Source organism: Cynocephalus volans, chromosome 16 (assembly GCF_027409185.1).
Source record: "Cynocephalus volans isolate mCynVol1 chromosome 16, mCynVol1.pri, whole genome shotgun sequence".
Taxonomy (NCBI): Eukaryota; Metazoa; Chordata; class Mammalia; order Dermoptera; family Cynocephalidae; genus Cynocephalus; species Cynocephalus volans.
Window position 1 is genome coordinate 20,955,525 of NC_084475.1, and position 16,299 is coordinate 20,971,823.

Here is a 16,299-nt window from a genome sequence, read left to right on the forward strand (position 1 = left end):
GCTGTCTTTAATGGACATTTGAATTTTTCCAAATTTTTTCCCTTGTTTGTTTTGCTTTGCTTTGGTGTATTGTATTTTATTTTTGCTATCATGAACAGTGGTGCTATGAACATTCTTTTTAATGTGTTCTGTGCAACATATGCAAGGGTTTCATGTATACTGAAAAATAGGGTGAATTATAAATAAAATCATATGGGAATGTTCAATTTTTTTTTTTTTTTTTTAAAGATGACCAGTAAGGGGATCTTAACCCGTGACTTGGTGCTGTCAGCACCACGCTCACCCAGTAGCTAACTAGCCATCCTTATATAGGGATCCAAACCCGTGGCCTTGGTGCTATCAGCACCACACTCTCCCAAGTGAGCCACGGGCCGGCCCTGGAATGTTCAGTTTTATATCATTTTACACTCCTACAGCGATGTTTAAGATATCCTGTAGATCCACCTGCTTTCTAGTACTTGGCGTTCTTGCTAGCAGGTCCCAGCTTGCTGACATTTTGCTGACTGAATTAGGTGTGGAAATGTGTCCCTCTGCATTCTTGATCACACATGATGTTGAACATCCCTTCATATGCTTAGTGGCCATGTGCATTTCCTCATCTTTGAGATGCCGTTCAGGTCTCTTGCCTGTTTTTCTATTGGGGTTTTCATGCTCTTCTTATTGATTCATAGGAATTCTTGACATATCCTTGGTTACAGTAATCCTTTGTTGGTGAGTATCCCCCACCTCACCCCCATCACGTTATGTTGTCTCGGTTTTCAATTCTGATTACGGTAGATAGTGCCCCTCTTTTCTTTGCTTTTTACTTTTCATTTTAAGCAAACAACAAACTTTACCAAGGTTATGTGCCATTGTTACTTCACGTGTCTCCTTCAGCATCTCTTGAACTTTTCTCTCCTCTAACTTAATTTGTCTTCTAAAACTGTCTTCCTCGTGGGTCTTTTTATGGCAAAACTTCTGAGGCTATATATGCCTGAGAATATTTTTATTACGCTTTCACATCTAAATGACAGTTTGGCTGGATATAAAACTCTAGGTTCTAAGTTCTTTTTCTTCAGTAAATTAAAAATACTACTCCATTGTCTTCCTACATCCGATGTTAATCTAATTCTTGTGTTTTTGAATGAGATCTGCTCTTTTTTCTGGAAGCTTTGCATGTCTTTTATTGTCTTTGATATTATTAAACTTCTGTGTTGTACGTAATTTACAAATGTTCTTCATCTGTAAAATTGATGATAATGCCTCATAGAGTGTTATGAGGATTAAGCAAAGGATTTGTATAAAGCACATAGAACAATAGCTGCCAAGCAGTAAGCACTAAATAAGCATTAGCTGTTGTGTCTGTTATTATAATTATTTATATCCAGTTTTGTGGATATCTTGGGCCATTTTTATTACCTCTGCTTTTACCTGCTCTTTGGCCTTCTGTTGCCCAGTAACACTCAAATGTAGGGAAGGAAGGAAATAGTGTGAATGATGAAACCTGTTGTTAGCAATTCTGGTGCAAAGAGAATAGGTATTATTGGCTGATCTGAAATTTGTGAATTATTGGTGAAGGATTTATCCATGCTACTCTCATTCATATAACCATATCATGAATATTTTAATGTTGCATGACGTCCCTGTTTAAATTTCCTATTTAAGAGAACTTGATATTTTTAGTGGATTTATAGTAATGCTTATTTCCCAGTTGGTAATAAAGTTATTTTCATAACTTTAAAGTCTTTGTCTGCTAATTCCAAAACATAGCCAACTGTGAATCTGCTTTTATTGACTGTTTTTTCTCTTGATTTTTGATAGTATACTATCTACTGTGGATGGGGTATTGTAGAGACTCTAGATTCTGTTTTCTTCCTTTGAAGAGTATTTAGCTCTGTTCTTGCAGGCAGTTATTGGAGGCTTGGTTGCAGGGCTAGTATCATTGGGCTTTGTTCTGAGTTCTAAGAAATGGCTCTTAATGCTGGAATGTGGCTTGTAACTAAGGCATAACCACTCCAGGATGTCTGTGGAAAGTCCCAGGTGTTTATCAGCCCCCTCTAATTTGGCCAGAACTTGATCTCCTCTCTCTTCACAGCAGCAAGCAGGTGTTGAAATCTCTGCTCAGCATTTTCAGCCTTTGGTTGTATTCTGCAGGAATCAGAATTTTGTCCTGTGTATGTGGTTCAGGAGTCAGCCCGGGACTTAAGGAAAATTTGCATGTAGATTTTGGCCTTCCCCTTTCTAAGGCTTTTCCCCACAATTTCCTGGTAGCCTTGGATCCTGATCTCTGACTTAGCCCAGGAAGATTGCTGCTTTTTAGTTGAGTGCTATCCCCGCTGTGCTGTGTAAGCTGAGGAACACCCCTGGGAAAAGCCAGATAAAGATGACTCACACAGAGTGATCCTCTTTTTTCAAGAGACATAGGGACATAGCCCTTCCAGTTTCTGCCTGCATTTCTTTGTTGTTTGGTATTTTCAAACAGTTGTTTTTATATTTGTCCTGAGTTCATTATTGTTACTGGCAAAAGGATTAGTCTAACACAAATGATTCTGTCATTACCGGACTCCAGAAACCCCACTCAGTGTGAATAAAAGTGCTGACAGCAAAGTGGCGTGGCTCATGCAGGACTCACTCAGACCTACAGCGCCTTCCTGTGCAGCACCCCTGTCCACCGAGAGGCTTGGTTTACATGCCTGCTTCAGGAGCTGCCCCTGTCTGCATGGTTCGGGGCTTACGGAGGTGCCTGGGAGGAGGCTGAGCAGAGCTACCTGAATGTGAAATCGACAGAAGGGTTTGCTCAGAATGGAACTGACAAGCTGGGCGAACACCTAGGCGATTTGTGCTGGTGGGAGAGGGGCTGCTGTCTAGCATCAGGCAAATGTGGACCTCACTTTTATTTTTTTTGCTTCTTGAGTGATAAATACTAGCTACTGCAGCCACAACCAAGAGCATAACTTCCTCTCTGCTGGCTGAGCTAGACACTGCTTCTCAAGGCAGTGAGCACGGTGAGACAGCTCCATACGTGGCGGAACAGCTGGCTTCGCCTCCCCTCACCTGGAGGGCTGCAGAGGTGAAGAGCCTTTTGCCAGCAGACATTGTCTTAATAACCTTGTCTTGTTGCTTTCTGTTTCTGGATCTTTCTGTTCCTGTATTAGTTTGTTTTGTGTTGCTATATCAGAAATACCTGGGACTGGGAAATATATAAAGAACAGAGGTTTATTTGGCTCATGATTCTGGGACAACTGCGTCTGGCATGAGCCTCAGGCTGCTTCTACTCATGGCAGAAAGCGGTAGGCAGCCAGCGGGTGCAAGAAGATCACATGGCGAGAAGAAGCAAGAGAGAGAGGAGGTGCCAGGGTCTTTTAAACAACCAGCTCTCACAGGAACTAATGGAGTGAGAACTCACTCATTAATCCCCCCACCTAGGGAAAGCATTAATCCATTCATGAGGGATCCGCCCCCTTGACCCAAACTGCTACATTGGAGATCAGATTTCCATGAATTCTGGGAGGACAATACATCCAAATTCCATCAGTTCCCCTTTGTCTTTCTCTCATCTTATTTTTTTGGCAGCTGGCCGGTACAGGGGTTGAACCCTGGACCTTGGTGCTGTTAGCACCACGCTCTGACTACCAGAGCAGCCGGCAGCCCTGTCTCTCACCCTTCTTACCCCACTGCTGTCCACATGCTCCCAGCCCGCCTGCCTCCATGCAGGGTCATTCCATTTCTCCCCCTGCTGTGGCCGGGGCCTTGCCCTAGTCCTGGGCCAGCAACCTCCAGTTGTCTGCCACAGGTGAAAATACGTCCTGTAGATGTGAGTATTTGCTGTGTACCTGCCACTATGTTTTTGAAGAGGGCTATTTATTCTTAATTTTAAAAGCTGTAGAATTAAACATTTTACGTTTCTCCTGCTAAACATAAGTTGCCCCTTCACTCCTTGTTACCATCTGCTCTATCCTGCTGCGAGCCGATCGTCCTGACAGAAGAAAACGGAGATGAGCCTCCATGTTCCATTCATGTTCACAAATTAGATAAAGCCTGGCTGGTTCCACTCTAGCTCTCAGGATGGATTTGCCTGCAGATATGCAGTCTCTGAGCTGTGACTCAGATGATTTTATGAGAATTAAAATGATATAACTGAAATGGCATTTCTTTGTCTTTCCTCACGTTCCTTTTATGAGCCTTGAGGTTAGTCATTCATTCCTGCAGTGCTCTCCCCAGCTCACTTGGTTAATAAGGAAAAAAAAGAAAAGTCCAGTCCTCTCCAATATTTAGCTTAGAGGCTTAGTTTTATTTTACATCTCGGTGCTCCTGTCCAGGGTCTAGGCTTCATGTGACTGCACACTGGTTTCTATCCTTTCTGTTGACAACTTCCTGTTGCAGCTCTACAGTCTTGTGCCTTTGACAGGTTGATGATGAGGTTTTCTTCGTAAATCCGTAAGCTACCAGAACTAAGAACATCTGCGTTTGTTTGTCTGACATGGCAATCCCCACCTCCTTTTTCTGCTGGCCTGTTGCAGTTTCTCATGAGAACTCCTGTCCATGTCATTCACGGTTTTTCCTCTCCCTGCAGGTTTTGCATGCAGAAGTGTGTCCGTCTGGTGCCTGGAGTCACGCTGGATCTGATAGAAAAGTGAGTATGATTTTCAGGCTCTCGCAGCTTTCTAGAGCTGACAGGATTCTTCTCCTTTTCCCACTCGGGTCTCAGCGGTGCTTTACTGTCAGCATAGTGACGTCCTCTTTCATGTGGATGTGTCTTTTGTTCTCTGGTTAAGGCTCTGTTTGTGATTTATACTGGTGCCTAGTGTAAAACGGGCCATATTAACAGAGAAATAATAAGCTAATTTTTTTTGGAACATCTGAAAATACTCCAGACTCTAAGCCAAAGCAAAAACCTATTGCTACACGTATGAATCATTTCTGCTTTCCTGACTGAAATGGCTGGATCGCAGCTTAGATTTACCTTATTTATTTTGTAGCTTTTCATTCTGCCTGCCGCCCATTTTCCCATCTCAGGGCGTACTGATTCCAGATGGTAAATGATGAAACACCCAGGTTCAGCGAGGAGATGTCCTTTGGGGAGCCTTTTTAAAAATCACACTTGCCTCCCGTAGTCCTTGTGGGCCCATGGACCCACTTGTCTGCCTCCAGTTTTGAATCTCTTTGGATCTGAAATAATATCTCATGACTCTAAACTTGACCTGCATATTTTTGTTTATTTGTTTATATGTGCATTTGACTGACTCACCTTAAGTTATTCTGATTCATCTAGGCAGTATGAGAAAATTATGGGTTGTTTAAAACCCCATTTCTTTTAGAATTAACATACAAGATAATTGTCTTCCACATCTTGGTATACAAAACCATGTGTTAAAATAGCTAAGGCCTGAATTTATTAAATTAAATAGGAAAAGAAGATCTACTTGTAAGTTTCTCTCCTAGAAAAGTGCTTGCCTTGTATATACAGGAAAATGTACAAGGCCATTATGCCTAAATGTCCACCAGTAGTACCATGAGATCAACAGGGTGCGTCCACAGCAGAGCACTCACCATGTGGCAGGTGAGCACACAACCACTGTGCTGGGATGACTGGGGCTGTCCACCAGATGTGTTGTGAGAGGAGAGATACACACCGTAGAACACCGAGAGTGTTTTCCAAACAGTGCACACTCTGTGTGTGTAAATGCACGTGAAAAGCGGCACAATACAATACATGTGGGGTTCACTCTGGGTAGGAAACTGGAATTTGGAAAAAGGAGAGGGAGGAGTAGCGTTAAGGGACTTTGAATTTTTTCTGTCTTATTTAATTTTTTTTTACAAAAGTGTCATCACATAAAATACATGTCCAGGTAAATTTAAGAGAAAGAATCAACAACATATAATGGGGACATCTGCAAACAATTCACTGCAAGTAGTTTCTCTTAGATTTTGAATAAATGTCTAAGGAAATCCTGTGACGGGTCTCTGCATTTGTTTGCTTTAGACGCTTTGGTTCACAGCACAATGGGATGACTGTGACCAGAAAGAATCAGTGCAACACTGATCGGTGCCAGCAGGGCAAAGAAAAGCTTTGGCTGTCCCTCAGCCCCAGAGTAGGTCTTGGTGATCACAACCCCCCACTCCAGATGGCAGTGAATCAGAAGCCTCTGTTGGAAAGGTGAGGCTGGCCCAGGCAGGGGTGTGAGCTCCAGGTTATCAGTAGGTTGAGGGCACCAGCTCTGAGGTCGTGGGGAGCTTTGCAGGGCATGACTGAGGACCGGCAGGACAGCTGTATTCAGAGAGCTTACTGTGTTACTCCTCAGGCCGCACAACTGGAAAGTCACTTGGCCCAGCTCAGACACAGCAGGAGAAGCAGGGCGTACAGAGCATGGTGGTAGCAGTGGGCTGAGCACACATGGTTGGCCTGGTGTTCACAGTGATCACTTACAGTGCAGATTCCAGGCTCTCATTCCACGTGTCACCAGCGTCCTCCCCTCAGTAGGGGGTCTGATGCATACAAGTTACCAGTTGTCCACTAGCTGCTTTTAGAGTTTGTTTATGGCACACCTGTGCATCCCGGGCACACATTTGCTAATTCTCTGCAAATGGTGATCGATGAAAGAGCCACTGCTGACCTCGGCAACCTGGGGTTGTCCACATGGTGCCTCGTCCTCTTCCTGTCTGCTCTGTGCTCTTCCTGCTCATGGTGCTGGTGGGACATGGGGTCAGCATGGCAGACGAGAGCTGAGTGACATAGGTTTAATGTGTCCGCTCTTAAAGACTCTCCCAGCTTACCCAAGTCCCAGGCAGACGTTCACAACTCCCACCTGGGTAGGCATGGGCTCAGGTTGCTGAGGTTCTAAGCCAGGCCACCGAGGGATATGATGCAGACACCTCAAGGCAGGACTGGGGCTTAGAGAGCCACTGGCAAATGCTAGACTGATGGCGTGTTACTGGGAAACATCACATGGAAAAGAGTTTTACTAATAAGAAAAGACGAGATGAAATGATCTGTCATGTCCATCAGTCTGCTTTGGTGCCTTGGCGAGACTGCAGTTTTGCAAAGCTGTTTTCTTAGAACTCTACTTTCCAATCATTGCTGGGGTCCTTCTATTGGGTTTTTATTTCCCCATCCATTTCCTGAATTATAGAACTCTGTATTACTTATGCTATATACAGGTATTGTCACATGTACACATACACACTGTGTAGATATAATTTTTTAAGTAAACCATATCCACTGAAATTTCAACCAAGTTACCTTTTATTGTAGGTAGGTTGCTTCTGTTGGTTTGAATAAGTTCTTGATACTTTTTTTTTTTTTTTTTTTTTTTTGCCTGTTTGACTCTTTCCAGAGTTTCCTCTAAATGTGGACAGGGTTGTGTTATCCCTTCCCCATTGGCAAGGGCAGCAACTGTGCCCAGATCCCCTGCCTGCATGCTGCACAGCCTCCCAGCACTCCATCCATATGGCCCAGGAGTGTGCCATCCCCTCCTGGCCACTGCAGATGAGACTCTGCTCATGGTTATCGAGCCACATGGATTCAGACAAACATGTCACATATTCTGAGTCTCCAGAGGAAGAAAAAAAAGAGCTATTAAAAATCACCTAGTAATTTTTTAAAAGTTTTTTTAAGTTATTAATCAAACCCCCTTATTTGACTGAAAGGGAACCTGGCATTTATTTCCATTCAGCAGAGTGACATTTTCTGCCTGATAAGTGGCAGGACCATCCAGGAGGATGTTCTCTGAACAGCCCTTCTGTGGTCTTGCTCACCATACAGAGGTCCTCCCTTGACCAAGATGTTGGTGTCAAGACAACCACCTTCTTTTCCTATCCCTTTCTGAAACTTAAAATGGGCACAGCACCATGGCATCCTAAGCATGATCCACAAAAGAGAGAAATCGGCAAATGTTTACTCCATGAAAAATACTTCTAGTAAGTGAAAAGACAAGCTGCTGACTTGGATACAATATTTGCAAATCGCATATCTGACAAAGGACACTCGTATGCAGAACATAGTAGGAAATCTCAGAACTCAAAAACAACAATCATAAAATGCAATGAAAAAGTGGATGAAACACATGAAGAGACACTTCACCTAAAAGGACTTAAGGGTGGCAGATGTGTACATGAAGAGGTGCTCAAAGTCACCACCCATGCGGCCAGTAGCCAGAAAATCACAAGGAGGTAAGTTCAAGTCAAAACCGCTGTGGGATATCACTGCGTGCCTGCTAGAGCAGACGGAGTTCCAGACTGATCACGCCAGGTGCTGGAGAGGGAGCCCAAGTGCTGGGAAGGCAGAGAGGCACAGCCACTCCCGAGGAGTTCGGCAGCTGCTCCTTTTTTTGTTTTGGAGGCTGGCCAATCTGGGGATCCAAACCCTCAACCTTGATCTTGATGTTAACAACACCATGCTCTAACCAGCTGAGCTAACCAGTTATACATTTCCTTGTAACTTACCCTGTGGCCCAGCGGACCTTCTGCATACACGCCCTGGAGGAGTGGAAGCTTCTTTTCACACAGAATCCCATACATGGTGTTTATAGAGCTCTATTCATCATCACCCCAAACATGGAGTAGTCAAAGGTCCTTCATGGCATGAATGAATAAACAGACAGGTGCATCCGTACAATGGGCACAGTCAACAAGAAAATGGAGCAGACTTTTGATACACACAAACATTCCCAGAAATATTGTGCCGAGTGAAAGAAGCCAGTCTCCAAGAGTGGTATACAGTCCAATTCCATTTCTGTGACATTCTAAAAAAGTATAGGGTCAGAGAACAGATCAGTGGTTGCCAGGGGTCAGAAGTATGAAGAGGGTGTGAAGCCGGCTGGCAGGAGGGAGTTTGGGGGTGATGGACTGTTCCATTTCCTGATTGCAGTGTGGTTCCACCAATCTATACGCGTGTTATAACCCATAGAACTGTACACCAAAAAAGTCATTTTGCTAAATGACCAGTTAAATAAAATTAATATATAATGTGGGGGAGTAAAAAGAAACACCAGAAGAGAGTGTAGGCCAACATAACCAAAGCATGGCAGGGTGGCCACTGCCGTGGACAGCAGGTGACTCCCCCAAGAAGCAAGGGGTGTAGAGACGCTGGAGAGTCTGGAAGTGTCACCATCCATCCCCTGCTTCATGGTCAGCAGGAGGTCGCTCTTCATTCCAAAGCCACCTCCTCCCCGGCTCTTGTCACAGCTGGGAGCAGTGGGGTTGTGGTCTTTAACCAGCACCCTATGATATACATTCACCTGAGAGTCGTCTTCCTGGCCACAGGACTGAGCCACACCGGAGCAGAGGCACTGCCTACCAGCCCAGGTAGCGCAAGTGGTTCTTTTTTAAAATTTCCAAGTAGCTAATGTTTTGAGAAGCCCAGAATAATTCAAAATATATAAATTTTTTTTTTTTTTTTTTTTTTTTGTCGTTTTTTCGTGATCGGCACTCAGCCAGTGAGTGCACCGGTCATTCCTATATAGGATCCGAACCTGCGGCGGGAGCGTCGCCGCGCTCCCAGCGCAGCACTCTACCGAGTGCGCCACGGGCTCGGCCCCAAAATATATAAATTTTTGAGCAGTTGAGAGACCTTAATAAAAACACTTGTACAGTATTGGCAAAGCTGTCAGCATGGGTGCTGGGTGAGGTTTTGGAGATCCTGTGTCAGGTGACGCTCCCCCTTGTCCCTGCTCACTATGAGCGCCTTTTCCAAGAGAGATGGGAGTCCGGGTTCCTTGAGTCACGTGTACATTAAAACTGACTGAGGGCATCTGTAAGCCTGACTTCCATGCAGCATTCGCTCCCTAGGGAGGAGGTGCACTGCTGTCCCTCCCAGGCCTGACGTGGCATTCACGTGCAGAGCCGGAGCCCACAGAGGTGTACAGTGCAGCTCTGTGGGTCAGCTGGTCTTGGATGCAGGCTAACTGGTAGGACAACTTGTGTTTAATTGCATTTGTAGACAGAAGTGGGTTGATTTCCTAAATGGAAGGACACCTTGTGCTTGAGGGTCCTGGAATATTAATTCCTTTCTGGGGCTTCTCACTGCTCAAAAGAGATGGGCTTTGAGTAATCTTTGGTGGCTCCATCACCCAGGGAAAAAGGGGTGACAAATCCGTGGGAGGCAGAGCAACAAATGGTGCCCCATGTGAGTAGATTCTGGGTCCACGGATTGGAGACTGACCTGCCAAGCCTTGGAAAGGAAAATAAAGAGTACTTCTGCCAGTCACCCCGACAAAAGGGGGGACCTCGACAAAAGAGGGGAAAGAAAAAGAGGACGTCCACTCATCCTGTGAAAACGGAGGTTCCCATCAAGAGGGAAGTCCCCGTCGAAAGGGGAGGCCTCGACAAAAGAGATGAAGGAAAAAGAGGACGTCTACTCATCCCGTCAAGAGGGAAATCCCAGATATAATTTAAAACTTTGGATATAAGATAGCATGTCTCATTTCCAATTTGCTGATCCCTCTTTTATGTTGGCATCACTGCTGCTTCATCCTGCTGTTCATCTTTCCCCCCCGACGTGGGGCACAGACCATCTGGGAAAGGTCCTTCCCTGCCCGGCTAGCTCAGTTGGTAGAGCATGGGACTCTTAATCCCAGCAATGTGGGACAGATCACTGAAGGAAAGTGAGCCGAGATGCTTCTATCATCACCTGGGAAAGAGCCTTCCCAACACCGAGAGATTTATACAAGAAAAAAAGTAAGACCTTTTTAATCAAGATATTGATCACCAATGCTTTTATGAGGAATGCCTTGATCATAAAGGGGGGAATAACGTCTTCTCTACAAAAGCAGTTCTCTAAATTTTCCTGGCCTTAAAAGAGGGTGTTTGCAACTTGGATGAGACATCCTATTCTTAAGCAAAAGACTTGTAATTGATCAAAAATTTTACATAAGACTAGACGCTCTGAAAACAGTAATGTCCTGGACAGATTAACATTAACAAACTCTGGACTCAGAATCAGCTATTTTGCGGACTTTTCCAGGGCTTCAACAATTGGTAATGGGGGGGGGAGGGAGAAGGGAGGGAGGGAAAAAAAAAAATTGGTAATCACACCTAATTCACAGCAACTGGAGTGATGCCGCTGCAGCCGCCCTGAAAGACGGTGACATCATCTGTCGTAGCCTGAAATGAATTAAAAGGACTTGCCATGCTAAATGCTACTAACTCTGCCTTAACAAAATGCTTTTTGTCTTAACTGTGCAAACCTGATCTATAGCTCTTGCTTTTTCTTTTAAATAAATAAACGGGGGGAGTTGTAGAGGATTCATAAAGCAAATGTACCTCACAGGGCCTGGTTTTCCAGGCCTTGCAGTTTCAAGTATTGACCTTGCAAAGGACAGGAAATTTCCCCCAGGGCATTGAGTCTCTGTTGCAGGATAAGAATCATAACACAGCAAGGCTGCTGGTTCTAAGACAGACAAGTTACTAACTGATATGTAAAGTTACTAAAAAGCTGCTAGAAGGAAAAGGAATTTCGGCTATATCAAGCCTTTGTTAGTGGATCACTTAATTGCCTAACAGAACGTCATCTGACTTGTTTTTACTGAATGTTACCAGCTTCTATGGTAAAACTTGTAAAATTGTACTTAGCAAAACCCCGCCCCCGCCTATGTCTCTTCCTGTAACTTCTTGGTCTGGAGAATAAATGCAGGAAGAGAAAAAAAAAAAGGAACAGACAGAAGTGGACTCTCCTGCTCAATTCCTTGTTCTGTTCTGGTCGTATCTGTTCTTTGTTTTGTTTTCCGAGGCTAGCCTGTACAGGGATCCTAGCCCATGACCTTGGTGTTATAAGGCTGCACTCCAATCGCTGAGACCACCAGCCAGCCCCTTATTTATTCTTTGGCAGTTCATTATTTGAACAGAATCATAAGCACTACAGATGGGGGGGCATCCACAATAAAGCACCTGCAAGAGCATGCGTGCGACGTCCGAGCAGTGGTGTTACGGAGGGATTTTGTGATGAATGTATGTCAGGAAGCTTCTTGTAACAGATGAGTATCACGTTAGCTGGGGTCGAACGTGATCTGCTATTGATTTTTGCTATTTTTAAGGATTCTGAATCCTTAATTTTACGTACAGTTTTATTCTTTCTTTTTAGCTGACTGCGTGGATGTTTCTTGCCCCTGGGAACACCTCTGTCACCACTAAGCTTGAGGATAACTGTAGCTCCATGTCCCACCTAACTCGTGGGATGTTTTGTATGTGACAGGGAGAGTAATAGGCACACATTTTGGGTCTTGTTTCCTTCAAGCTTAACGACCTGCAGAAAATAAAAACCTGTCTAGCTCACACACTGTCCACCCTTTTCTCTGCCCAGGGGCCCTTGTTCTGCACACGTGAAGGACAGTCCTGAGCACAGCCTGATGTGGTCGTGCTGAGGCCAGGCTTCAGGTGCCTGCCCAGCCTTGGCCCCGTGGCACAGCTCGGCGGGCATGTGTCCTGTGCCCACATGTTTTTGCCCACTACTCTCTCGAAGCTGTCCTTCTGCAACGTCCGGCCCTTAGTGTGCAAGGTCTTGAAGGCCAGAGCTCTCTAGGATGGAGCCTCACAATGTCACGTTGCGCTGACTGATGACGTACTGTCCTGCAGAGTGCACAGCAGGTGACCTCTTGGCCAAGGAGACCCCCAGCAGCACCTCAGGACCCACATGCTGTGGGTTTGGTGGCTGAGTGCCCTTAGCAAGGCTTAGATTTTGCTCCTTGGCTTCCTCATTGTCTTCATGACATTGAAATGCCACAGCAGCCCTTTCTGCCACCAGACGGGCAGAAATCCATCCTGAATTAGGTCATTATCCTCTTCTTCACCGTCACTGGAGAAATCGGGGAGTTTCTTGTTTGAGAATTGCTGCATGATGATTTGGTATGAATGTGGTTTGTGTCACGCAGCTGCCTTGGTGCAGCCATTCCAAAGCAAGGCTCCTTGGGACATCTAATATCATCCCCTACCCAGCTCTTGCCGCCTTTGTCAGATGTACAAAATGTATTGTTTAGGGTCTCAACATCAGACTAGAGGGAAGATGTGGCAGTGTGTGTATGATTGTTTAGCAATCTTTAAGCTAGGGATGGAATTTGTTTTCTAATTAAGCTGTTGTGTCTGGCAGTAAATTATAGAGAACCTTGCTCAAGCGACCCCCCAGTTTCTAATTATCTGCACTAACCTAGCAGCCTGACGAGTAAGCTTGTTGCTGCTGCAGTACATATTTATGTTCTGAGTCCTCTGGGAGTGTGGCAGTAAGATCCATGCTTCAAAATTAAGGGACATTTTTCAGCCCCGAAACAAAATAATGAAACGCTTAAACAGTGCTAGAAATATTAGGGGACTCAGAAAGCTACAGGGAATCCGAAAGGTGTTGAACCTGTTCCACAAAGCTGTTAGTTGGTATTCTGATCACTGGAGGCTCAGAGCGTACCAAAAAATTATTCATGATTAACATCGATGGTGTAAACAGCATATTTTAAGTTGCTAACAATCCAGCTTCTGGAATAAGATGAGTCGTTGTGTCCTGCTTCTCCAGAAGCTCAAATAGCACATTGGCCCATTTCGCACAGGAGCAGCAGGCTTGAAAGTGAGAGCCCTGAATTTTGGATTTGATTCAGGCTTTGAAACTTTAAGCATTTTTGTTACCTTATCTCTGGTTTCCATCTATAAGAATTCTGGTCTCCTCTGAGTCCTGGGATGCAGTAATGAAAACGTAAGAAGACACGTGAGCTTTTGCTGGAGAATACATACATGGCAATCTATGATTCTTCTGGTCAAGAACTAGGAGTAACAAGAACACGTGACGTTTACTGGGCACCTGTTATGTGTCAGGTACCGAATTAAAGGCTCTACATACATTACCTCTTAATCTTTGCTAGAGCCCTTCGAAGGTAGGTGCTGTGGTTATCTACCTTTGAAAAGATGGGGAAACGGTGGCACAGCAGAGGGTCTGCGTGGGGCTGCGTCCACGTCACAGGTACAGTAGCCGTGATTAGAATTTACTCCACTGGTAAGTCAGCACCACGCTCAGCCAGTGAGCAAACCGGCCATCCCTATATAGGATCCGAACCCGTGGCCTTGGTGTTATCAGCACCACACTCTACCGAGTGAGCCACGGGCCGGCCTTCCACTGGTAAGTCAGAGTCATACACATGGATTATGTTAGAAAGGAAAACTATCAAAAGATACCAGTCTTGATTCAAAGATTACCTTTCTTTCTAACATAAATATATCTCCTGATCGAAGGTAAAAAATCAGTAATTCATTAACATTTGCCAGTCACTGATAAGATGAATAATGAGGCACTAGAAGCTAATTTAGAAATAAAGTGGGAAAAACAAGACCTCCATAGATTGCACAGCAGAAAGAATGTGAGTATTGGGCAGAGATGTGGGGACGCTATGACACGATGGAGGAGCAGCTCTTCCCCCCACAGGAAGAGTGGCATCCATCAGCGCTGCCTGGCACCTCTGCTCCAATCCCTTTATGGGCAGAAGGGAAAACAAGGGGCACCGGGTCCCCTTTGTGTTCGACACACACCCCAGCAAGGCCTCCATCGTTTGTCCTGATGGGCGAGTGTGGGGTCGCTCGGTTCTGAGATGAGACCATGGACACATCACCAAGGCGCTGGGGGGCACCCGCACACTGCATGGAGAGCTTCCGTTTCCTTCTCATTGGTACCGACATCCTGGCCTTTGTCATCAAAACAAAGGCCTTCCCAGCACAGCACAGTGCATGTCAACATCTGCGGCACTAATCTCGCCTCCTGGCCAGTGAGGTGCCCTGGGTGGCTCCTAGTGTCCTGAGGAAAATGTGTGCTGGGAGTCTCTAATGGACACCCTTGCTGCACGGAGGTGCGGGTTGCAGGAGGTACGGGGTGCAGGTCGTTCTGATGGTGGCTTTTCTTATTTAAAGGTAGGCTCCCAGGTGGTGAGAGAGGAAAAGGCCATGGTGAGGCTGAGCACACACTTCGTGGGTCACCCTCGGGCTGTCCTTTCTTGTGGCGACACTTGCTCTTGTGTAGGAACTGTCTCTTGCGGGTTGCTCAGTACCTGCGGTCTGAGAGCTGAGGCCTGCTGTGCCCCACTTTTGTACTTGCCTGTGCAGACATGTTTTCTCTCTTTTCTCAGGCTACCTTTTTTTAAAAAAAGTTTTTTGAAAGTTTGTCGTTGAAGGTGAATCTGCCCCCGAGTGGTGGGGTTCTGAGTCTGCTCCTGTCTGCTGCAGTCACGCTCTTTGACTGTGGTCACTGTGTCATGTGGCCTCTGCAGAGAAAGAACTCACCTGCTCTCATCTGAGTATTTCATCTTCTGACTGTGTGTGAGACGCCAGTGTGTGAGAGGACACCTGATGTTCCAAGCTTAAAGGCACTTAACGAACCATGCGTTTGTTTCCTGCACCAGTCATTCGTTCATTCAGCAAATGTCTGTTGAGGACTTGCTGTGTGCCAGGTTTTGTTCTAGGCTCTGGATAGTAACAGGACACTTGAAGTCTTGCTCTCATTGAATTTATGTTCTAATCAAGGGACAGAAACATCAAAACATAAATAACAAAAATATAAGATTACCAAGAGTGCTATATGGTGATATGAAATAGTGGCTGGTTCTTTGAGCAGCCAAGTAAGGCCTGTCTGAAGGGTAACACTTACACTGAGATCCACCTGGCCAGAAGGAGCCAGCCGAGGCTGGGGGAAGCATTCCTGACAGGAGCCCTGCAGACTGAGTTGAGCATAGGCTTGGATTGTATCCGAGTGTGATTCAGAATTTACAATCAACACACTAATCTGGGAGCACTCTGTGAGTCCACAGTGGCCTCTGAGTCTGATTTAGATCACTGCATCCAGTGGGAAACTGAGGTACCTGATAGTTTGGGCATTATCTAAGTTAAATGTTTTGCTTTGTGAATCAGTGTCTGTTAAGAGCAGCAGCCACCAAAGGGAGCAGTGGCACAAGGACTGGCTGACGGCTTCTGTTGGCAAGAGGATGCTTGGGGGGACCCGGCAGCCAGCGGGAGGGCTGTCGTGTTCTTAACTGAGATCTCTAAGCTTATTTCCATGGATGATGACCCAAACAGATGTGGCGTTGCCATGTATTGCATGTCTCATAGGTATTGTGCAAGACCAGAATGCACCTTCTAAAACATGAAGGATTGCTGTGCTAAAGACAGTTTCTTCACTGTCTTTGATGCAGGAGAGCTCTTTGTTCCCCCTCTAATTGCCTGAAAGCAGGACACAGATTTACGAAGACATAGGCATCCCTCCTCCTTTCTACCACAGAGAGCAAAGGTCAGCCTCTGGAGATGACTTTGGGCCCTCACGGTACTGGAGATGGCACCAGAGGAATGGACATGAAGCAGCTTTGCTAA

General features: G+C 45.4%; 1 protein-coding gene across 1 annotated transcript in view; it reads left to right on the forward strand.

Moving 5' to 3' along the window:
- Nucleotides 1–16,299, forward strand: part of RPTOR (regulatory associated protein of MTOR complex 1) — a 417,690-nt gene that overhangs the window by 236,991 nt on the left and 164,400 nt on the right. The window contains exon 7 of the mRNA XM_063080629.1: nt 4,553–4,612. Coding sequence (XP_062936699.1) covers nt 4,553–4,612 — 60 coding nt within the window. The remainder of the gene's footprint in view (nt 1–4,552; nt 4,613–16,299) is intronic.